The sequence below is a fragment of the Poeciliopsis prolifica genome, unplaced genomic scaffold (assembly GCF_027474105.1).
Source record: "Poeciliopsis prolifica strain line A6 unplaced genomic scaffold, Auburn_PproV2 SCAFFOLD033, whole genome shotgun sequence".
Classification (NCBI taxonomy): Eukaryota; Metazoa; Chordata; class Actinopteri; order Cyprinodontiformes; family Poeciliidae; genus Poeciliopsis; species Poeciliopsis prolifica.
In genome coordinates, this window is record NW_026562408.1 from 4,070,393 (window position 1) to 4,095,022 (window position 24,630).

The 24,630-nt window shown below is 38.1% G+C and overlaps 1 protein-coding gene across 3 annotated transcripts in view; it reads left to right on the forward strand.

Moving 5' to 3' along the window:
• LOC129373484 (transcription factor COE1-A-like) overlaps positions 1-24,630 on the forward strand; it is a 93,480-nt gene that overhangs the window by 42,437 nt on the left and 26,413 nt on the right. For all 3 annotated transcript variants that reach the window (XM_055051440.1, XM_055051442.1, XM_055051441.1), the window contains exons 7-9: positions 22,051-22,132; positions 22,958-23,099; positions 24,135-24,268. In XM_055051440.1, the coding sequence (XP_054907415.1) occupies positions 22,051-22,132; positions 22,958-23,099; positions 24,135-24,268 (358 nt within the window). The remainder of the gene's footprint in view (positions 1-22,050; positions 22,133-22,957; positions 23,100-24,134; positions 24,269-24,630) is intronic.

Consider the following 24,630-nt stretch of genomic DNA (forward strand, 5'->3'; position numbering starts at 1 on the left):
TCACCCTGAGTCGGGCTGACATCAGTGGTGACATCAGGTGCTCCCCTTTCTGCCCGGAGCGTGACTTAACATCCCGACTTTATAGTAAAGGACGTTCTCCTCTCGATCACCTGCTGATGGAGGGGTCAACCGGCATGAATAGAAAGGTTGGAACCACTCATAATGTGAAATGCGTGCCCTTCTCTTCTCCTTTTCCTCCTCCTCTCTTCCTTCTTCTCCATCACTTTCCTCTTCTTTCTACATGCCCTGTCAGCACTCTGAGCTGCTTTTCTCCTTTCATCTGACACCCAGAATGAGTGTGATAGAAAGACACACTGAGAGACTGACAGGACTCTGTCAGAATCATATTCTGTCGGTATGAAGGGGGGAAAGAGAGATACCACTCCTCTATCAGCGCTTAGCGGCAGAGCAACACAAAGGAGAAATTATTTTGAATTCAGGGGACCATTAGCATGACTATAGATGCATTAAAATGCTAGATAGTTGGGGGTTTAGGAGCCAGGGGAAGTGGAGGGAGGAGCCTGATGTGTATGTGTGAGTGACTGTATCATCATCACTGCAGTCTATTCCTCATGTTTGATTTAGAGCTTATGAAGAGGAAATCTCATTTTAACACTATTTAACTTTCTTTTTGTGTCAATATGCACCTCACTTCTAACCCCTCAGGTCAATGAAATCCAAAATAAAATATATTTCAGACATTTTAATTCAAAATGCAATAATCTGGCTAAAGATCAGAGCCAGGCAGTGTCTTCTTGATCTGCTCTGATCAAATACAACAAAAGTCAGGTTTTCTTCCACCTTTGTTGGTGATTGCATCAAAATTAAACACATAAACTAAAAAAATGTGTTTATAAGTCAGACAAAGGTTGAGGTGTATGCAGCTTAATTCAGTTGTAGCTTGTTATTCATAAAGGGAATTTATAAATGAGGATAATCTTGTAACTTCTTTCATTTTCTGCTGGGTTCAGCACTAATACCTCTATCAAATCAGCACATTTTTTCTCTTTATTTGTGTTTAATCTTTCAGGAACAAAGAAAGAAATTCAGCAGGTAAGACCTCAGAGAAACGGAAACGGTATTGGACTTGGTCTTAAATTGCGTCAGAATGCAGCCATTCACTACACAATAACCATGACACATTACGTCAGCGCCTCTGCTTTAAAATCCTGACTATCAATATGACATTATGTGCTGGCTCTACACCACTGATCATCATATTTCCTCAAACTGTACCCAAGATTTGTGCCTATTTACAACCCACTGATAAGTTGCATACACTTAAAAAATCATTGCAAATACCACGCCAAGACCCAGCATCAATATTTTGACTGATCGTTTTTTAAATTTTATTTCAGAAAGGTGTGTTTTCACAGGGTAACCCCTCCAGGCACAATAACAAGCAGCACAATACGCTGACTGGAAAGTTTCTAAAACAATTTGTTGGTGCTAAATGTTTTCCAGCCTGAAATATGACGGAGTCAGATATGCTCCTGAAATGACTCCAAGCAAAGAGCCTTGATGTGTTGACAGAGTCGAGCCGCATTAATGAGTTACTGTGTATGTATTTAGGGAAAACTACATTTTTATTTTTATTTATTTAAGTAGAATTTGCATTGTCATGGTGCAGAACTTTTGGTGTTGAGCAAATTTCAGAGAAGAAAAAGACAAACTGCAATTATTCTACTGATGAGCGTAGAATAAATGTAGTGTAATGATAACCAGTAAGCCAAAATAGAAAACAGTGATTGGTGTATATTCCAGGATCCAATTCATTTTTGCCTTTTTTATCTCAACTATAGATTTTGTACATTTTTAACCTCAATGGCTTTCATCTCCATGTGAGTCCTTGAAAAGATGAGGATTTATACAATGTTTTTTTTAAAAGATATGGGTCAATCGGGCAGAACTATATCAATAGCTAATGGACATTTTATTTGAGTTTTTCTGCTGGAATAATGACTGACATAACTATGAAATAAAACTTCTGAAACAACAAAATTCTGAAAACGTAAAGAAATAATCATGTTCATCCTTATGGTACAATCTTTACACAAATGTTCTTAAACATTGTTTCCTCTGTCAGTTGAAGGGTCCACACTGACCTCATTAAACTTCAGTAGATGCTAAAATCTCCTTTGTGAAGTGATTTTTGTGTAAGAAAATTTGAACTTTTGGTGAAAAAGTAGCTCCACCTTGATGGCTGTACTTCAAGCACACAGTCTTTGGTTTAGTATCGGAAAGAAAGACTGTTATCTGTTTCTTAGGTTTGAGCTCTAATCTAATAAAGCACACGGGTGTGTGTGTGTGTGTGTGTGTGTGTGTGTGTGTGTGTGTGTGTGTGTGTGTGTGTGTGTGTGTGTGTGTGTGTGTGTGTGTGTGCGTGGGTGTGTGTGTGTGTGGGGGGGTGGGGTGGTGGGGGGGGGGTGTGTGTGCTTGTAAAGACGGGTATGCGCGCGCGCGTGTTTATGTGTGTGTGTGTGCAAATCAATAGTGATATATAATTCACTGCCTCCCAGCCCCTCCGCTCTTTATACTCACACATTCTGACTATTTAAAATTGCATGAGAACACACACACACACACAGAGCTGGGGGTGGGGGGAAGGAATATGTGTGATGTGTGCGCGTGTGTGTGCGCCCCTTAGGATCGTAAAAGAGGGTCGTTTACACCCCTCTAACCTCCTTACCCTACGTGATCTGAGTGCAGTTTTTTCCCCTTTAAACTTCCTTTCCTTTCCTCTCGCTCATCCTTATTTCTTCGTATTCCCTTTTCTCTTTTTCCACTTTCTCTTGTGTATCTGTATTCATCTGTTTCTCTTTCTTTCTCTCCCAGTATTGTTTTGAACCTTACCCTTGGGGTCCTCTCATTCAGTCTTTTTCTGTGTGAATAAATAAGAATTCATCTCCACATTTAAATAGCTTCAGGCTTTGTGGGACCTGCATTCGCACATAAACGCACACACTTCCCGGTGTTGTTTATAAATCATTAGAGTCTGGGGGTCACCACGGGTCGCGTCTCGATCTCTGGCCACCATGCTCCATCCTGATTGGTTGTTGACACTGCGGCCGCTCGGCATGCCTGTTAGCTTTGCTTTGCTCTCACCTTGCCTCCAGTGTGTGTTTGTGTATGCTGAATTATTTAACAGTTACCGCTTCTGTGTATGTATTTCCATATGTGAATCTGTGTGTACAGTAGTGTGTGTGAGTGTGCTGAAAGGGCTCAAAGACTCAAAAAAAAAACCCTCCCCTGTCCTTCTCATCAATTTTTTATTTTATTTTTTTGTTAGAGTTTCATCAGGTTAAAACTATAAAACACACAGAGAAACATACATTTTATCCTGATCATTAGGGCTTCTGGATTCATATTTCCCCACCTTATGAGTGTCTGTGAGTTGTTTCAGTGTTTTATTGCAACATGAAAGAGCTGCTCCATAAACAAGTTAATGGCTTTGATCACATAATGAGTCAACAAATAGGAAACAACAGGGAGATTAAACAGAGAGGAAGAGAAGAAAGTGTATGCATGCTGCCTGTACAGTCTTGGTTTGTCTGAGTGGAAGCTAATTAGAGGTTTATGCTCTGCCATTCTTAAAATTGAAAGACTTGGCACAACAGGAAGTTGTACTGGCACAAGTTAGAGTCAGACATACGAAGACAGAGACCTCATACATCAACTGTATGGCTTTACAGTGGTTCGCTGTAACAACATACAGCAGTGTAAGAGAAGAAAAAATCTCCCTGGTTTTAAATTATTTACTGTATCAGTTCATAGATAGGACACTGTGTAAACCTTTGCTATTATTGCAAAAAGTGTGTTCAATCAGGTAAGTATATTTTAATTTATTACTCCGGCTTTCATATCAAAATGTTTGATCAAGCTTGATTGTTGTTTTTTTTCTGTTTTTTTAAAAGAAGCAGAAATCTGTTGGAGCAGATTTTTACAGCCTAACAGACGGATCATTATGACCACAGACAGCGGGTTAGTGGGCGGGACGCACTAAACAGAAACTGAACATTCTGTCCTAAAGATTTATCTTGAAAATTTGGGGAAACTTATGGATTTCAGCAAGTTAGTGAGGGTCAAATTGTCCATCTGTGTTATGTCCTGGGTTGTTTTCAATTGTTTTTGAGGTTTTATTATTCTGTGTTCTTTAGTGTTTTTCTTTGATTAGATCAGTCTTTTTTTTTACGTTAGTTCAGTCCTTGGTTATTTTTATCTTTTGTCTCTAGTTATTCCTTATTATCCTGATTTAATTTTGTTTGTTAGCTCTCGTTATTCTTTCGTGTTAGACTCATTTCCTGGTCTCTTGTGCACTCTCCCTCGCCCTGGTGCCATTTTCTCTCATTTTTTCTCAGACTGTCTTCTGCTCTCAGTTATCTCATCAGCCCATATTTTCTCCATTTCTTCCGTGTTCCCTGCTTGCGTTTTTATTGGTTTATGTTTTTTGTTCTGCTCTGGTTCCCTGTGCTCCCTGTGATTTTGGTAAGTCATATTTTCATTAAACATTTTTCATAGACTTACATTTCATGGTGAACTGTGGTTCTTGTGGGACGTCCCCTTCCTGTAGTGTCAAAAGAGATCCAAAGAAGAAACCAATGGCTGGATCACAACTCGCTGCTCCAAACGCACAAAATGTGATTCATGTAGTTCAGTCCAATAGATGAGCTTCTGCTGCTCACAATGAAGAAATTCAAGCTAATTTAGAAAGAAAGGAACCCAAATTAAAAGGCGGCTGCATACTTGCCATAACGTTATATACAATCAATGTATAAATAATTTATCAATATTTTTCTAAATCTAGTAAAACTTACTGAACTTCAAGGGCAATTTTTCTACAACAGTAAAATGCAGGCATAATTTTGCCACATATAGTTTTCATTAGCCCTAATTACTGTATGGCTCTTCAGATGCAGCTGTTGGGAGCAGCTGTGACACTTTGAAACATATCAGTTATATCTGAAGAGAGTTAATCAAGTGCCCAATTACCAAGAAAACCTCAAGACTTTATTACAGCTAGACAAAATTTATTTTATTGGAACAAACTGTCACAAGTAGGTTTTATAACTTCGCTTCAAATAAAGGGTGAAACGGTAAAAATCCCATTTGAATGAGGATGGAGAGGAGAAAATGCTGCAGAAAAGAAGTCAGTTCCAGTAAGAAAGGATGTTAAGGCTTGAATTCAGGCCTGATTTTTGTCCTAATGGAATTTAAATTAATCTGTGATTGTGTACAAATTGCCACTAAGACCAAAGCTGAGGCCAACTTGTTTGGCACAGCCAGTGCAAGATTCAATTAAAGATGCTTAGTGTACAAATCATTTGTAGACATTTTATAAAACATCTTGTCTCTTAGTGCCAACATGAGGATAATATAAAAAACAAAAGTGAGACAATCAGGAGTGGAGCCTTGCTTCTATTTTCATCATTATTCAGCCCTCTTTACTCCTCCTGACTGAAGCTCCTCGTTTAGGAGCACAAGCTTGTTTTCTTGTCAGAGTCTCGTTTTTTCTTCTCGCCTCTTTTTTTGTGTTTTTGTCGTGTGTGTCTTCCTTGTATTCCTTCTTCTGTGTTCTTGATCCTTGAGGTGTTGCGAGTTGTTTTGTCTGGTTAATTACCTGCACAGGAGTCGGGAGGTGAGAGTTTGACAGTTGTCAGCGCTGTGTGTGTGCGAGTGTGTGTGGATGTTGGTGGGAAGAGAAGAAGGAAGCAAGAGGAGAGAAGGAGTAAGTAAGTCTGACTGTACTGCAAGCCCTCGCTTATGTGACAGCATGTAGACACGATGGCTTTGCTGTTGTTCAGGCATTAGGCGATGTTGCTGTCGCTGCGATACACACACACACACACACACACATTAACACAGTGAGGAGTCTCCCGTTTTACACCATCTCTTGCTGTCTCTTCAGTGGAGGTGGTATTTCTTTGATCACAGCAGAGACGCTGATTAAAAGGAATGATGCTTGTCGTGAAGGCAGCTGTATTTATAAGACTAAAGGAGGACAAGGGTGTATCTTTTTTTCTTATTGCTCTTGCAATTTATACCCACCTCATTTTCTTCTGTCTTATTGTTTTCCTTTGGTATTTTCTGCTTTAAAGAAACTTTAAACCTGGATTTTCTGTAAAATGAATCTAACTCACTCAAGATATATATTACTGCCTATAAAAATGGTTATTATTTTCTGTTTGGTCATTATCACTATGTTCTATATTTTTTATTTAATTAATATTCAAAAATGTCTCTCAAAACTAGAATGCTTTTTATGTGTATCCCTTTGTGTTTAATTTTGTTTTTTGTCTAATTTTCGCACACAGGCAAAGTTTAACTGCATATACAACTAAAAATCTCTCAAGTCTTTCCACTTTCTTCCTTTGATCACACTGGTGCACAAAACAATTCCAAAAACATTTTCTCTCCCTCTTTTCATATCTGTGTTGTTGCTGCTTTCAGTCAAAGTCATGGACTATAATTTATATGGGAGCCAATTCAGAGGCAGAGAACAGAGTTTTATGACTCTGTTTGGCTCTTAACAACAGTTGTCCAGTTTTATGTTCACTATTCTGCTTTGCTTCAAGGTGTTCTGTCTTTATTTGCAAGATAAATGTGGTACATCCCTTTCCTGAGAAAGGAAATATAATTTAATACAACATTTAAACTTCCTCGTTCCCTTGTTTTATTCAAATCTCCACCATCATTTTGATTTGAATTTATTGTGCGCCACTGAATTAAAGAGTAGAATCAGACAGCCAGAGAAAAGGATAAAATTATCATTATAATATCATCTGTAATGGATCACATCATGGGCAAATAACACACTTGTTTTGTTTTTGTACCATTGAGGAAAAGCTGCTGCATCCTTAAAATTTTTAAAATGTCATGTGGTTTATTGATAATCATGTAGTAATAAAAATATCAGAACAAAAAAGTTTTGAATTAAAAGTAGAAATATATAGATGTGTTACATGTTTATATAGTTATTTTTGTGGCCCATGAGTGCATTCAACTTGACTGTTTTGGTCCAAATGCTTCAGTATTTATCAAAAATCAGTCACTTATTTTCCAAGTGATTACTAACACCATCTGATCAGGGATCAATTTCCCTGCATGCTCTTTTTATAAACTATGTGTATATTTTAATCCTGCAGTCGGTTGTTTTAGTTTAGAATACCTTAGTGTGCAAAGAAAAAAACAACAGCAGTGAATGATATCTTTAAATGCTCACATTCCTGTGTGGTTTACCTGGATGCAGCCGACTGAATCAGGGGCTTGTGTTGACATGTGTGTTCCTGCATGCTAAGCATTGTGCCTGGGAAGGCAGTTTTGAGCAGGACAGCAGAACCTGTCTACTGCTTCCCCTTCATCTCTTTTAACAAGTTCATTTATTCATGAACGTGATATAAACACGCTCACACACTGGCATACACCTTGGTTTGGTGGCAGATGAAAGAAAGAGTTCCTGAGCTGTTGTTAAAAAAGTCTTTCAGCACGTGTGACACACACAAAGCACGCTGAAAGTGAAACAGAGACGCTTTGTTTTCAGATTTATAGGTTTTAATTATTAAAAATGTATAAGTGAGGAAAATAATAGGCATTAATTATTCATATGCGACACATTAATTGGTTCCTGAATATTCAAAACAAAACAATCGTATGAATATTCAGATGTCTAAAGAGAGGATTAGATAGTCCAAATGAGGAAAAAGAGCCCATGCTCCTCTAATGAAAGAAAAAATGTAAGAGGAAGAACTGAAGGGAGGATTGGGGGAGGAAAAGGAAGGAGAGTGATAATGAATGAGGAGAAGAGGAGAGAAAATGAGCTGAGGAAAACGCGTTGGTGTTAGAGAGAAAAGCCAAAGAGAGAAACATCAGAGAGTCAGAGGGGTCTTTTGTGTTCCCACAATGATGGATGACAGTGTTGACTAAACGAGCTAAATTAGAAGCTTTTTTTTTCCTGCAACTCTGTTGAAATATTATTAACACGCAGCAACTTTAGTGAAACATATGATTCAGCTGCACATAATGACCTTGGCTATTGATTTGGGAATTGAGGGAGCAGCGGCGTTTTTCATGCCGTTTGCAGGGTGGTGGGGGTTTGTTGCAATGCAGTTAAATTCTGTTGTTAAAACATTCATGCCCCTTAATATAGATCCTCCCTTACGTTCACTCACACAGACACACACACCCACGCACACGCACATACAAACCTAATAGCCTTAATTAGCCGGGCATGTGTCCAGTCTTGTAATTAGCTAATAACAGCAACATGGATGTGGTTAATTAGTGGTAGGAGGTGCCTGTGAATTAGAAAGCCAACAACGCAATTACTGTTCTGACAAAACAACGGGCTAAAAGCATTTTCAAACTAAGAAGAAGGAGGATGGTTCAATGTACAAAGCCCTGCAAAACTTGCACATTTTGTCTCATTGTAACCACATACTTCCATTTTTCCAGAAAGAAATCAAGTGTGTGTGAAGTTGCACAGACTTCTCTGATTTCCCTGTTCAACCAATTAACTCAAGAGTTCATTTAATTCTTAAATATATTCCTTAACCTTAATCCATCATGTGGAAATTGAGATTATGATGTGGCTGTCTGTTGGTTAGGAAACAGCATTTATTAGTGAAGAAGCCAAGAGGCTCATGGTAACTCTCGATGAGCTGAAGTGATCCTGGAGCTCCAGTTAGCAAATAGTCATGCCCTTCACAAGCTATTTTGGAAGAATGATAAGAAGAAGATAATCATTTTCAGAAAGTAAGAAGTTTCATTTGCAAAGAAGCCGCGAAAGAAATGAAGGAAACATGAGAAAAAAGGTAATCCCGTCCGATGAGATCAAAATTCAACTGTTTTGACTTACATGCAAACTGGTATTTGTGTTGAAAAACTTTATCAGAGTTATCAGGATGACTGCAGCCAAATGATCCTGGAAGAAAATCTATGAAAAATCTTGAGACTTTTTATCAGAAGCAAAACAAGACTCTTGTCTTTCTTCTCGCAAGACAAGCATCTTGCTAAGTCGCTGCAATAGAGCGGTTTAGAAAGCGTCACAATGGACCAATGAATCCCAAAATCTATTGAGAATCTACGGGAATTCTTGAAAACGGTGTTCTCTTATGCTCACCATCCAGTCAGACTGAGTTTGAGCGGTTTTACAGAAAAAAAGGTAAAAATTGTCACTCTTTTGATGCTTGTACCTGACAGAAAAATACATGGAACGATTTGCAGTTCTAACTGCTGCAAAAGGTTGGTCCGCTCAATATTGACTCCATGGAGCTCTTTTCACGCAGTGTATTTTTTATTTTTATATATGGAAGATTATTACCATAATTCCCCTTCTACGCTAAAGGTCAAGGTTGTTACTTGACGAAATAGGAAAGTTTCGAATGCAGAATCTTGTTGCTCTGGGTTTGTTGAGACTGCTTTCTAATTATTATTCTTTCTTTCTCTTTATGTTTAAGAGAAATTTGTTTTCATTATCACACTTTTTTAAAGGAGCATTACATCATTTCTGACTTAATCTCCCATTACACTTGAAAAAAGAGCTGATTATGTGAAGAGCTTGTCATCTTTCTTCTCCTCCTCCTTCTCTCCTCCCCTCCTCATCGTCTGCTTAATTGGTGGCCCATCAACCCGTTAATCAAATTACTTCTGAACCAAAATTGACAGTTTTCATTAATTATAAAGGATTATTCTAATTGCAATTCAAATTTATTCATTCACAACAGACGGCGCTCAGTAATATTTCAGTGAATTAGCATATTAAATGGAGTGCTTCTCGCATTAGCTATGGTAATGTATTCGTCTTTCCTTATTTGGGCTGCGTGAGCCATATGCGCACCACACGGGCAGTTTATATGTGTGTTGCGCATGCAGGTGAGGAACCTCGACAGCGTTTAATTTGTTTGACAAACGTTGCAGGAGTTAAATGTTCCAACCTGCCTCGAACTTCTCCCTCACCTCCCCTTATCTTCTTTCTGGCTCACTCCTTTCTTCCTCATCTGTTCACATTCAGACCACAAATTAACCTTAAAGATCGCATCCTCCTTCAGTAAAAGCACAGATTTTCCATCAGCTGCTCTCAGACTGAGCTAAAGAGAATACTTGCAGAACATGTTGCTGTCTTTTTAATTGGGTCTGCTTTCACTTTTTTGATCCACCGTTGTATAAGATTGAAAATGTTCCTGCTTGAACCTTTGATTAGAAGTTAAAACCAATTGTGAAGGTGAAAACAATCAGATAAGGAAGTGAACTGAACATTTACACTGACTTCTGGGTAGTGGGTGTAAATATTTTATGCCACCAAGATGTAGTTACTGAATAAAATGTCACCACTTTAAATGAGCCTGGTGTCTAAATGAATGCCAATAATGTGTTGCACCTGGAAGGAAATTTGCCCAGTAGCGGTGATCAATTGGATGCTTTCATAGCATCTTCTTTTCCTTTTCTTATTATTTCTTACAACATCAGAACATTATAATGTATTTTAACCTAACTGTACAAAAAGAAGTTCAGTAACTATATATAAATCCACCCTTTAATTAATAAGACTCAAATAGAGCTGTATTCAGGATACATTTGCACTATAATATGCATTACACTGTAGTGTTGGCAACATTTCAATCGTGTTCAACCCTCCATCAAACAGTTGTTGTGCCTGGATTATCTAAGCTGCAGCTTTCAGTTTTACAAAACAAATAAAAAGCAGAAAACTTATATTTCTTCTCTTAAAATATCTCTAGTAATTATCATGTTTTAGAAGCTACTCTGTGCATCCAGTGACAGTGAGTTTATGCCACAGGCTTCACTTATGTTCTTGCTAACTGCTTTTGCTGTCCTAAAAGCAAAAGCCGTTCCTAAAGAATGTCTTCACCTCGTGTGCAAGACATTCAGGATGGCCGTCAGGATGCTATGAGGAAGCCAGAATAATGTAGTGTAGAAAAAAATACCACAGTTTTTTTTTGTGTCTTGTATTGTCACACATCTAGCCTTTCTCATTTCAAGTTAATTTATAGACTTACAACTCTATAGCTGCAAGTTATAACTGACTTCATCATATCTGTACAGACAGTTATGGTGTACAGTTATGACACCAGAACGGACGCCATAACTTACAGATACCTGATCTGTAACCAGGCCATCTGGTTATAGACCAGGGCACCACATGGAGTCCTGTAAACAGACCAGAGTTTGTTTCGCTGACCAAACAACCGGACCAAGACCAACTTTTTGAGATGGTCTCTGCTTCTAAAAAAACTTTTTCTGAATGTCCTGCCCCCCGTTATTCCTGTCCAGTGGGAGCAATGATCGTCACCCACATTGTTTATAAATTAAAGTCTGCTTTCAAAAAAGCATAATGTAAAGGCAAATCACACCAATGGAAAAAAAAATAAAGTCAGCTTTTTGTCTGGACCAAATAAGCAGACTTCTGTGGTGTGAATACACCCTCACTTAGCCTTAGCTATTTTTTTATTTTTTGTCCTTATGGGTCTTCTTAGAAGTCAACAAAGAAATCATAATAAATATTGTTTTTCTACCATTTGTATAGTCTTCAGTAACATTCTTAATGGCAGAAAAAGAGACAAATAAAAGTCAAGGTTTTGTTTTAGGATGTCACATTAACATTCAGCCACAAGCTCCTTATATTCGAGGTTCATTTACAGCCTGAAGCCAAACAAAGAGGAACTGATGTCCAACAAAGCCCCTTCTGCCATTAACAGTAACTTTAACTATAAGACTTTTTAGAAACAAACAAATTAGCTGAGTTTAACATTTGTCTTTTGTTTATCATATTAATTTTCAGTAGGTTTTAAAGTTTTTTCTACACAGATTGTTTCAGATTTTCAACTACAACTGATAAAATGCTGGAAAATCTTGTGCTGCATTGGAAGTTGTGAGACAAACTGCAGTGTATTTGGCCACTGAAGTGCTGTATTGTGGATCAATATACTCTTACTCTGTATATGGTGTACAAACACACAGGAATCCCAATCCCGTTGACTGGATATGTAAACGAGCAATAGAAAACCTGTTTGGCAACTGACAGATAACTTTCCCGACTGCTTGCAGGGCCCCCACGGCCGTGCCGCCCTGGGCTCTGAGCAGTATGGCCCCACAGTGTGCCTGATCAGAATAAGCACAAAATAACCTGAGCTAGAATGTTTTTTTTACTTGAAGGAGACACAGTTGAAATAGAAAAGAGCAAGATGAAAGAGTTTCAAGAAAAGTCAATGCATGTCCATCTCTCAGAGGGGAAGAGCTTTACCAACGGTTTTCTCAATCAGCTTCACTTTAACTGAGAAATTTTCCCAGACTGTCAGTGTTTATGTGCGTGTACGTCTGTGTGGTTGAGTGAAAATGCCATCTTACAGGCAGCGTGCTTAAGTGTGTGTTTGGGTGAATGAGTGATGGAGAGAGGATGAGACAGGAGGGGAAAAGAGGAAGAGGGTTCCTGTCAATATCACTTCCTTCATCCCTCTCCTCCTTGCTTCTGTTCCTTTACTTACCCTCTCACTCCATGAATTATTTCTATGACCGATGACAAAGGAACACACACACAGAGACACACGCGTTTAACAGACAGCTCTGTGAGTCGTGTTTGTCTTGTAAGATTCGGCTGTTGATGCTTCTTCAGGCTTGTAAGTTCACCAGTGTACAGGTATTTTGGAACGGTGCTTCTTTTGGGTTTGGTTGTTTGTTTGATGTTGCCCAAATTTGTGCAGATAAACCAAGTAAAAAGAAAGAAAAAGATGCAGGAGCCAGTGCTTCATATTGATCGGAAGCACGCGTGTGTGTGTGTGTGTGTGTGTGTGTGTGTGTGTGTGTGTGTGTGTGTGTGTGTGTGTGTGTGTGTGTGTGTGTGTGTGTGTGTGTGTGTGTGTGTGTGTGTGTGTGTGTGTGTCAGTTTAAGTACATAGATGCTGTTCGTGTTTGGCCAGGAGTAAGCGATGCTCCCTCCATCCTTCCTCCTCTGTCCTTCCTTCTACCTTTCCTCTCTTTTTTTCTGCTGCTCTCCCCAAATCAATCTCACTCATCTATAATTCAACAGTTTGCCTTCAGCCCTTAAAATATACACCACAGTGACCTCCTCCTTCTGTCTATCCTGCACCTCATCTCTGCCTTCCCCCCTTCTTTTCTGCCCCTTCCTCATTCTGCTGATCCTCTGGTCAGTTAGATCATTTTTGAAGATTAGTTTATTGCAAGGCATCTTCACAGACAGAGTGTTTGTTAATTTATAACCAAGGGTCACTGAATTAGTTGGCATTGCTTTTCAACTCTCTTGTTTAGACCATTTTAATAAAGAGCAGTGATTCCCTAAGAATCATGCAAGAAACTCTGATAATGACTTTGTCAGTTCAGAAAGTGATGTTCTCATGAAAAAAACAATTGACACTGTTTGGCCACTTTCTTAGGTACTTTGCTGGTACCTGGTTGGAGCATCTTTTGCCTCACGAATTCATTCTCTGTTTTTAGTGAGGTATCTTAAACATTCCTCAGATTTTGGTTCATTTCACTGCACAATATATTGACAAAGTCATTGTGCAAAATCACGACATGGCTGCAGTATTTGCTACTTTTTACTTGAACCTCCCTTTCAAGTGTACATTCATGCTCTGTTGTCCAATAATATATCTGAACAGCCTGATGGACAGTCGCTGTTGGTGATTAATATCAATTGCTGTTTGGCTTTTTATAAAATATCTTTGAACATCCTATATTGCTGGTTTTTAAGCTGTCTGAAAATTCATGTTTTTTGTCAATATCAATTAAAATCAGACCAAAATTACAAACCGTCAAACTTAGTTGCACACAGACTTACTTAACTAAATGTTTACACATTAATAGAGGTTATATTTCTATTTGTAGCAGCGATTAAAAGTTGCTCCTAGCCCAGCCTTTCTGTTTAGGTTTTGACTGAGCCATTGCTTCTAATACCTTCATGTTCACTCTATAAATGACAAAGCAACTGAAGAGCTAATGATATGAACCCGATTTTTCTTGGCATGGATTTTGCTACTGGCTCAAACCTTATTTGTTTAGCTGTGTTTCTCTTCTAGATGGGGCCATTAAAAAGTTACTGCTGCCATTAACTCTTGACTTTTTCTTGAACATAGTCAGTACTTCTCAACCAGTTCTTTTAAGCTTTTCTCTCTGCTCTGTCTTCTCAAGCCCTCAGCAGATGATGCTACAAAGTCATTAGCTGGAAGCAATCAGCTATGCACTATCACATGTATTTACTTGGTTATATTTTGACATTACAAGCTAGACGTCATTGCCTTACATTTGAATGGACTATATATTATTGTAAATAAACAGGATTTGTAAATAACCTTGAGACAATATTTGTAGGGAATAGTGCTGTAGAAATACATGAATTGAACTGAATTACTCAGTGAAATAGTTGCTGCATGTGCTCTCTTGTCAAACAATCGCTATCACAGACACCATTACTTGTAACAATGATGCAATGAGACGACATTGTGCGGGTCTGGAGCAGAGCTGAACATCTTAACCAGCTCAAGATGTTTTCCCTGAATGTCTCCCAGCCTGGGTGCAAGGTGCGGGACTGCTCACTGAAATCACACACTCAGGCTAACACTTCTCTGCCCTATGATGTCATTTAAATATGCAGAGCTGACAACAATGACAGCATTAATAGTAATGATGGCAATATGAAGCTAAACCCTCATCATCATCACCATCATCATCACCATTAGCATATCTCTGGAGAGATGAGCTGTGATTGACAGCTAAGCTGGGTGCTTTTTGGGACTGCAGCTCAGCTATCAATTACCTTTGTGCATATCAACCATCATTATGTAAAATAACTTTGCTTCACTTGACTCCTCCGTTCTCTTAAGTCTTGTTCCTTCACATAACTCACCCAGCCCCCACTCTTCCTCCGCTGCCTTTTCTCTTTCTTCCTCTCTCCATTCGTGTCTCGACCACTTTTCCCTCCACCTCTTATTTTTTGCCTTATTCTTTTGGCTCATCCAAATATAAGTTAATTCATTTTCTGCAGAGTTTATTTTCCCATTTAAAGATGTTTATATGGACTTTTTTACAACATTAAAGTTACAATATATTATGTGAAGACCAGTAAAGTGTTTGCCCTCTGACAGAGAGGGAGGAAGAACGTTTTTTTTTCCATATGATTCAAATAAAAAAAAAAAAAAAAACAATTCACAAAGTAAAGAGAAATTTTACTTTACACTCATACTGCCAGACTTGCAGAATCAAGAAAATACAATTTTGTCACCCAATTTAATTAAATTGTAGAACTGATGAGAAACAAAGTCATTGACATTTACCAATCAATCCTTTGAAAAGGTTCATAAAGCTTTTCATAAGGCTTTGTGACTCCAGTGAACCTCAGTGCGATCCATCGTCCATAAGTGGAAAAAACACAGAGTGGTGTCAAACCTTCTCAGGATCGACTCAGATATAAGTGGTAACATCATGCAATTGTTAAAATGCTAATAATGACATTTGATCACATTTAATTTAGTTTAATATTCAACAAACTAAAAGAATAATCCATGCGATGTCATCATCAAGCTAAATAAATTACCTCTGTAGTGACAAAGTTTTGAAATTATGTAACATTTCACTAGTCGAAGTGATTAAAAGTTGCAAAACTCTCTCAACCTTATCTGATCCCGTAATAATCCTGCAGCAGTAGTAAGACTGCACACTCTCAAGTACGGCAATGACATCTTTGCCGGCAACAAAATGTCTTATATATTCCCAGCAGTCAAACTTTAATTACTCAATATTTGGAAGCACACGCTGTGTTCATTTCCTCTGCTGAAATACATCCATGGACAGACTCCAATTCTAAAACAGCGCAGAAAATTTATGTCAACTCCTCCATCTGTTTGCTGATTGGTCAGGTTGAAGTTCAACCAGAAAAATATATCTCAAGTCAGTACCTTTTACCCTAATTAAGCAAAATCAAAGTTTTGCATTTGAGGAGAATATGTTTATTTGAAAATGATAGTCTGAAATATTTAAGCGTGACAAAAAGCAAAAACAAAGAATATCTGAAAGAGGAAATTACTTTTTCATGACGCTATCTAAAAATTACATGTTGAGCTTAGTCAGCAGAGTTGGAATCCAAGTGAAACCAGGCCTTCGTGCTCTCTTGCTCAAGTTTTTGAGGTTACTGATGCATAAATTTAATTGAAAAATGGAGTTGTAATTGCTTCACAGTGTGAAAGATTTTTTATTTAAATCCTTTTTGATATATATATACATTTATATTTTGTTTTACAATGTTAATCTTCTGCGACTTTTTGTTCATTTTACTCTGGAAATATTGGGTTTTACTGAACTGAACAAAAAATGTTAACCTTTATCACATATAAGGAGCTCATTTTAAGATCTCTGAACATGAAAATCAATAAAAGATCAAAAAGAAATACTTGGACAACAGACATTAGATAATTATAATAAAGGTCTGCATAAGCCAATAATATATTTAGTGAGGCTTTTGTCAGAGAAGCAGAAAAGCTTTTAAAAGGGAGAAGTGTTGCTAAAGCCAAAATTTTCATTGAAGCCAGGCATCAAACTGTTTTCTGTCACAGGAACCAAATATTCACTCATTCATCACAAGTCAGATCATCATCATCACAGCATTTAGGTTGTAGGATGGATCACCTTTGTTTCCACAGTTTGTGTGAAGCATCAAAAACAGAAGTACAATTAATTCATCTTGTCTCTCCACAGAGACCATAATTGGATGGTATCTTTGAAATGTAGAAATAAAAACAAAAAAACTTGTGAGTTGTTCTTGTTTGTTTTAAATTCTAAAATATTTTTCTTGTCTATGGTCAAAAATGGAATAAATATTTATATTCATTTTATTTTAAATATCCAAAATAACAAAAACTAAAAATCACCAGTGAAGAGAAAAGAAAATTGACTTGAGGTTTAGTCTTTATTTAGTTTTTATTTATGTCATGCATTATTACTAGTATGTTAATAAATATATGAATCAATATTGTAATTTTTATCATGTTAAATATACATTTTAATATGATAAAGTAAGCATAATATATATGTTTGATATGATGAATATTTTCAGTATTTCATTTACTTGTTCTCAATAAATTTACATAATTTTGGGAAAATTTGGTTGTCATGAAATGTTTAAAAAAAAGACCTTTTTTTTTTCTTTCATTATTTTAAGCATGAAAAGAAAATCAAACCCAGTTTCAAACCCAAACTTAACAAAAATTAACTATTTAGTTTCTTAAAAGAGCATTTTATTTCCAAAAGTGAGAGGACCAACCTCTTTCTCTGAATTAGTGTTACTTTTCTTTTCTATCAGCAGTTGTCATTTTTATTAAATCATGCCTGAAGTGTCCAAAACAACAACAATAACATATTCATATATTTAACTGGCAAAAACACAATTCTTTTAAACAACACAGTTAAAGAGCAAAGAAAAAGTACCTCTCCCACAGGAAGCAATACATTATTTACTTGTAAACACAAGTCATAATGGCATTTCATAACCCTGTTTTTATTTTAGCGTAGTTGGCTAGGAGACACAAGGCTTATACAACAACAAACTTTCAGTGTAAACAGGAAACAGGAAGTTAATCTCCGATGGATCAACAAACGGAGAGGAAAACACGGAGTACACGCTTTAGATGAATTTGCTACTTGAGATGACAAATGAGAAGAAGTATGAAATATCACAATGATATGCATTCAGTGGGATTGTTTCAACTTTGTTTTAAAAGGTTTAATCAGCCTTTAATCCTGGCAGCTACTACAGATACAAAGAAACTAGGAGGTTGTATCACACAAACACCTCGTGGAAGACAACATCATCATTCTGTCTGAAAGATTTGCCAAGAAACTTGGCAGGCAGGTGAAAAATGACATTTAAAAAAAAACAGGGAGACAGCAGAGAGACAGAGGAGGGAGGAACAGCTAAAGCACTGATCTGTTGTTCAGTTTGTCTGCACAAACTGACTCTCTGCTATTTCTCCACCTGTCAGCAGCAGCTCACCAGAATGCCGCCTCTGTGCGTGTGTGCGTGTGTGCGTGTGCGTGCGTGCGTGCATGCGTGCGTGCGTGTGTGTGTGTGTGTGTGTGTGTGTGTCGGTTATCGAGAGATTTTTCTCTTCCAAAGCAGGATTGTTATTCCTGGCTCAGTAAAGTAGCAGGTCTTTAGGGAATTAAGCGGACATACACATTCAGTCTTAGACACTCACACCTTTTTTCTCTTTTTTTTTTAAATAACTGAGCTGGAATTCCCCCTGCATTTCACCGCTGCCTTCTTGGTATTGTAACTGCTTAAAAGACAGCAGCATGGTCAAAACAAACTTCCATAATCCTTGTTTCTCCTTCACACACTCCATATATTCTTACACTTCCTCCTTACTGTGCATCCCTCTCTCTGTCTCTTTCTCTCTCTCAGGTTTGTGTTAGTCCTACATATTAAATATTAATGTCAGTTGTGCTCTGAGCCATAATTGCCATCTCAGCCTCTGAATAATGGATGTTTCTGTGCTGTGCACCGATGCACCAAGGCTAACAGGATGAGAAAACAGCATCCAGTTGTTGTTTGCTACATTTCTACAGCTAACGGACTCTATGACAGCAGCACAGGTGATTTTATTATCAGGACAAAATGGGTACAGCCGACAAAGGAGTGGTTACCAGACCTCAAAAGTAACCTGCATTTTGTGAAAGGATCAATAAGCAATTGATTTCTTAGATATCTTGGGCATGCATATGTTCTACAATAAATCTGAAAATGATGCTGTTATGCAAAGTTTGTTCATGTATTGAATGTATTTGGTATTTTTTCCTTCTTTTGTCCGTTTTTTCTTACAATTAAACAATTGTTTAACTTAAAATCACAACATTAATGAGAGCCAAATGATTCTTTTTTCTTGGATCATAGATGTCTGTACTTCACTCGGTTCTGAACAGATGGGCTGTGTGTGTTTTTGTCCAGTTAGACTGGTCCTGGGTCAGCTCTCAGAGTGTGGCACTCACAATATACCAAAGGTCAACAGCGCTGTTATCACTTGAACATGATGGGGCGACGGGGTGGAGGAGTGAGCCAGGGAATAAATGGGGACTGAACTCCCCTCCCCCTTCATCAGCCAGACTCTCATAATTGCCTCTTTTAATTGGGAGCCTCTTAACGACCAGGGACTGGACCAGCTAATCAATTCACACAAAGTGTCTGTGTGTGTCTGAATGGATGTCACTGTATGGCCTTTTTATAGCACAGTTGATTGGGCCATCGGGGGTCAAGTGGATAAGGAAAAGGGATACCCTTACAATGCATTAAGATCTAAAGGACATAGTCTAATATCAATGAGAGAAAACACTCATGAGCAGTTGAGTAGATTGGTAACCAATGATAAATAATTTGGATTATGAATTTGTTTAGCAATAGAAATTTCACATGATCGCACATTATTTCAGCAATAAGCATATCTCTACCATTCTGAAAAAGTAATTTACCTTTTGATGCACAAAAGGCAAATATACCAAGGAAAAAGACACTGAAACGTTACAACATAACCATATTATATAGTTATGTTGGCATATAGCATATCAACATAACAGCACCATTACGGCTCTTGCAGATAAGGCATAGAAGTTCATTAGAGAACATTATTAAACAAACTGCATCATGAGGTCAAGGAACACGGTAGACACGTCAGGGATAAAGTTGGGAACGAGAATAACACATGGCTAAGTTTTAAAATGACATCTCAAGCTTGAAACAGCTCATGAAAAACAATGCAATTTATTGTCTTAACACAGAAAGAAACAAATCAAGACATGGCCATCCGCCTAAGCTGAGACAAACAGATTGTTGTTTAGAGAAGCAGCCAAGAGCCCAGCGTTATTTCTGTAGTAGCTGAAGATTTTCACAGCTCAGGTGGAACGCTGTGTAAACAGGGAAATTATTGGTCTCACAGTTCACATATCTGGCCTTTATGGAAAAGTGAAAACAGTGACTTTCTCATTCAAAAAAAAAGACATGTGTAAAAGTTGACATATTTGAAAGAGGGTGCTCTGGTTTTTTGGCAAATTAAAGGCTGCATGAAGAACACTTTGCTGTAAACAGTCATCAAATTGTTTGACTTTCTGGGGTTTTCATACATCCTGATACTGTCAGTTTCACCAGTTATTTAAAAACCAAAGTGATACCAAAACCAGTGCTGAAATTGCTTTTATAGATAAACATGGAAATGTTTTTTTTTTTATTATGTTATCATTTTTTTTACTTCTATGTTTTACTACTATGTTCAACATTTAAGTTCACATTTACTGTAACCACCTCAAGACTTTCTCCTAGAGCTGAACTTTTCCTGCTGCTCCTATTCTAGCATGTATTAGAAACATGAACTAGTGAGTGTGCGATCTTCCCAGTCGCCTTCTTTTACACACAGATCTACAATAGAAGGGTCAGCCGAGGTGGCTGTGTTAACGCTATGCTAGTGTTGTGAGGAGGACTAGACAGTGAGAGGTCAGCTGGGGTCATCGTGGCTGTCCTCCACTGTGATAGGCTGTCACCCAGGGGTGAGGGGTCAGTATAATTAAGCATTCAGGATCCCAGCGCTGCTGTTCTAACGAAGCCTGAGCTCGTTAATGCAGAGTTTTACACCCGGACCTGCCACTGAGCTTCGCTGCACCGTCACACACATACAAGCCGAGTGCATGTTTGCACATGCACATGATCGCACACCTCTGCTTTATCCTGCCGGTCCAACACAAAAGGCTGTCATATTTATAACGTTGAAGCACTGGGCTTGGTCACGAGGGAATGGAGATGTTACAGAAATATCAAAATCTTAAAAGTTGAAAAAAATGTTGTGGAACCCCAAATAGAGTAAAAGTGCAATCCTTACTGCAGTGAAGCCTAACATATTAATTTATTGTTTCATCAGTCATATTCAGTTTTTGCTTGACGTCTTCTTATGCTTTTGTTGTGGGTCATTCTTTAATATCCTCCATAGATGGTAGAAAATACCTAATTGTGATGCATGGTAAAGACTGACTATACATATGTCTGAATTCAGTGTAAATATTTCTGTGATTCGTGTTGCTTGAACATGGAGATGTGTGTGTTGATGCTTCTGCCAAGGTGGCCAGCTGGTTCACATTGTCCACCGCCATCTGTGAGTTTGATTTACTCTGTAAAACAGATTCATAAACATGTGGTTCTGTTTTAAATGGCCAAAGTTACCCGAGTGTACATGTTCCATGTCTGTACACCAGAGTGAATATGTAGGGATCACCTGCAGAATAAAAACTGTGAGATATGTCATGAGATCTTTGTCCCTGCTGATGTAATAGTGAATTAAAAATCCATCGAAACAAACAGTGAAACAAAATAAACCTCTCAAGAGAGAGGTTCGTAATGTAAGTAACATCTTCAACAGTCTATATGCACAACACGCTTTTTAGATTTATATATGTGAGAAAATAAAAACTGGGAAACCAGTTATTAATTTGCTTTTCACAAAAAATCTAAAATTTGTCTCTCATCTACAAATCCAAATAAAATAATGGTGGACGTGATTAACAAAATGTAAGAGAGTTTAGCTTAGGAGACTGTGGTCATACTCAGAATTAGTCAACAACTTTGGCTTACATATATAAATACAATAAAAAGTAAGGAGAGCAGGAAGCTTTTTTTAGTGAAACAAGACTTATTAAACTGTTTTTGTGCTTTTACACTCAAAACTTGAATGTAAGATGTTCTCAAACTTGAACTTTTTCATGTCATGTATTTTTTCTAGATTTTCCTCAGATTTACTCCTTTTCATTTTCTTTTAAGCCATCATCCAATGTCTTTATTTGCCATCTCAAAGTAGCTCCTATAGATATAAGAACTAAAACAAAATAAATTTCACAAGAAGATTCATTCTCAGTTCCAGGAACTCTAAAAAATTTATTTCATTCTCTTTTTCCTTCTTTGTACATGTTTGAGACTGTGATCCTTAAGGAAAAAATAGCTTTGTTTTTCTACACTGTTAAGCAAATTTTGCGCTTTTACCTTTTTTGTCTCCACAGATTTTTCCTTAAATTTTTCCTCAAGTGCAACCAGAACTGCTTAAAGAACGCTGGGAACCCAAGAGACATGAGAAGGTTCCAGGTACAAGCCTTCTTTGTCTTTGTCTGGCTTTTTTGCCTTCCCTGCCTTGTTTACAATGGACATAACACATAATAATAAACATAAATTTAGCACAGGAATGTGTGTAAGTAAATAAGCTATCAGTGCCTTTACAGGAAGCTTGAGTTCCTGACCTCTGACTAGTCATAACATAAATATACCCACAAATCAGGGAGACAGACTGGAGGGGGATGGGGAGTAGGATAAAGAAATGAGGTGAGGGGTTGTGTGTAAGATTTAAGACAGTGCAGTCATTATTATTTCCTTATCTTCATGGCTGCAACACAATCAGGAAGACACCACTTGGGCTTGAGTGGATATATGCGATGCCCAGAAGATACTGATAGATTTATTACCATGTACGTTTGTGTGTGTGAGAGGGAGGTTTTATGTGTGTGTAGGGGACTGAGACAGACCAGGCAGAGTCAAACAGTAGCAAGTGTGTGACCATATCTGCACCTCTAATTGTGCAGCTCTATTGTAGTGGAACCAGAAAAAGACAGCTCTGTTTCCCTGGGAGATAATTAAAGGCTGGATTCATCATGGACACACATACACAAACCTGCAGCCACAGGGGCTGCACTGAGGGTGATGGTAATAGCAGTGATAACTGGTTACATTTAAGGAGCTTTTCACAGCTTAATGCTTTAAACTCTTCTTTGCGACAATCTGTTGACTTTCGATGTTCTCTTCTTTTTGTCCTCTCCTCACTTGTCACCTCTTTCCTCTTTCCTATATCTTTTTCCTTTCTCCTTTTATGATTCCCTGCTCTTTTATCACCTCATCCCACCCCCTGCTTCTCCTTAGGTGGTTGTGTCAACTACGGTGAGTGTGGAGGGACATGTCCTGGCAGTCTCTGACAATATGTTTGTCCACAACAACTCAAAACACGGCCGGCGGGCTCGCAGACTCGACCCCGTGGAGGGAACCCCATCTTACCTAGAACACGGTAACACCAGCCTGTGTGTGTGTGTGTGTGTGTGTGTGTGTGTGTGTGTGTGTGTGTGTGTGTGTGTGTGTGTGTGGTGTGTGTGTGTGTGTGTGTGTGTGTGTGGGGGGTGTGTGTGTGTGTGTGTGGTGTGTGTGTGTGTGTGTGTGTGTGTGTGTGTGTGTGTGTGTGTGTGTGTGTTTGAGCAGCATGGCTGCCAGATGGTTGATGGTTTAATCCTATCAGGTGATTCCTGCCCCTCCATCTGGCTAATCCAACTTACAGCACACACAGTGCATGGTGTGCTGCTGTGCATGTGTGTGTTTCTAGTCTAATATCATTATACACTTTTTCTCATGACCAAACCCAGACTCAGAGCTGTTGTATTTCAGCTGAATGTTGATAATCGCACACTTACATCAGAGTGAGAGCTGGTTTTTGACTGACAGGCAGATTTTTGCTGTTATCCTTTGGGATTAGATCAAATATGCTTGAATTAACAATAGTCAGAATTAAAGCTACACAAAGCTGACTGAATCTGTTCTGTTTTAAGTAATATGAAGCACATTAAACCATCTGTGAGTGTTTTTATATCAGCTAAAATCTCACGTCAGTCAAACTTTGGATAAACACACTCAGGTCTTGTCCACACCACCTTAGACATTTATAAAATGTTCACCTTTTATCCAAATGAATCCACATGATTGATGACAAAACAGATAATTAAAGAATGATTTAATTAAACATTCTGGTTGAGCAGATTTTTTAACACTGAGACTTATATATAGAGCAACTTCTTACAATATAGTTCTTAAAGTGGATTCAGAATTGGCGTAAATCTGTATTGGTAGATGAAAACATAAAAAAATGATAATTGCTTGCTGTGTTAAAATTAAATGTTGTTCAAAAGTTTTCTATCTCTTAATTTTTATGCATTATGCTCTGTAAGGAGGAGTAACATTTTTTCATAAAAGTGAAACAATTTCACAACTATTTATTTTCAGAAGCTTGTTAGATCAAAGTGATGTGTCATTGTTTAAAATGTTTTCCCTCCAGGAGCAGCTCCCTGCATTAAGGCCATCAGTCCCAGCGAGGGGTGGACTACAGGGGGCGCTACAGTCATCATCATAGGAGACAACTTCTTTGATGGCCTCCAAGTTATCTTTGGTACCATGCTGGTTTGGAGCGAGGTCAGTTCGTCAGTCTGTCCGCGTTGTTTCAGCCTTTTAGCTTTGAGCTCCAGTCATTGCTCTGTTGGAAGTTATTTAATGTGAATACATGCTTTTCTCCACCGTCTGGCTCTTAATTATGTGTGACAGAGAGAGAGAGAGAGAGAGAAAGGAAGTGTGTTTGTGTTAATGTTTCTTTAAATGATGTTTACCTCTCTAATGAGTACCTACCAACCAGAGACCACCACCCCTCTCTACCTTCCTCACCCGTGCTCCCTCTCCCTCTTTATTTCAGAGCACTGATCAAATCAGTACATGCTGATAGCCATCGGCTGAATACTCACACACACATACATAGAGCTCACTATCACAGTTTTCTGCAC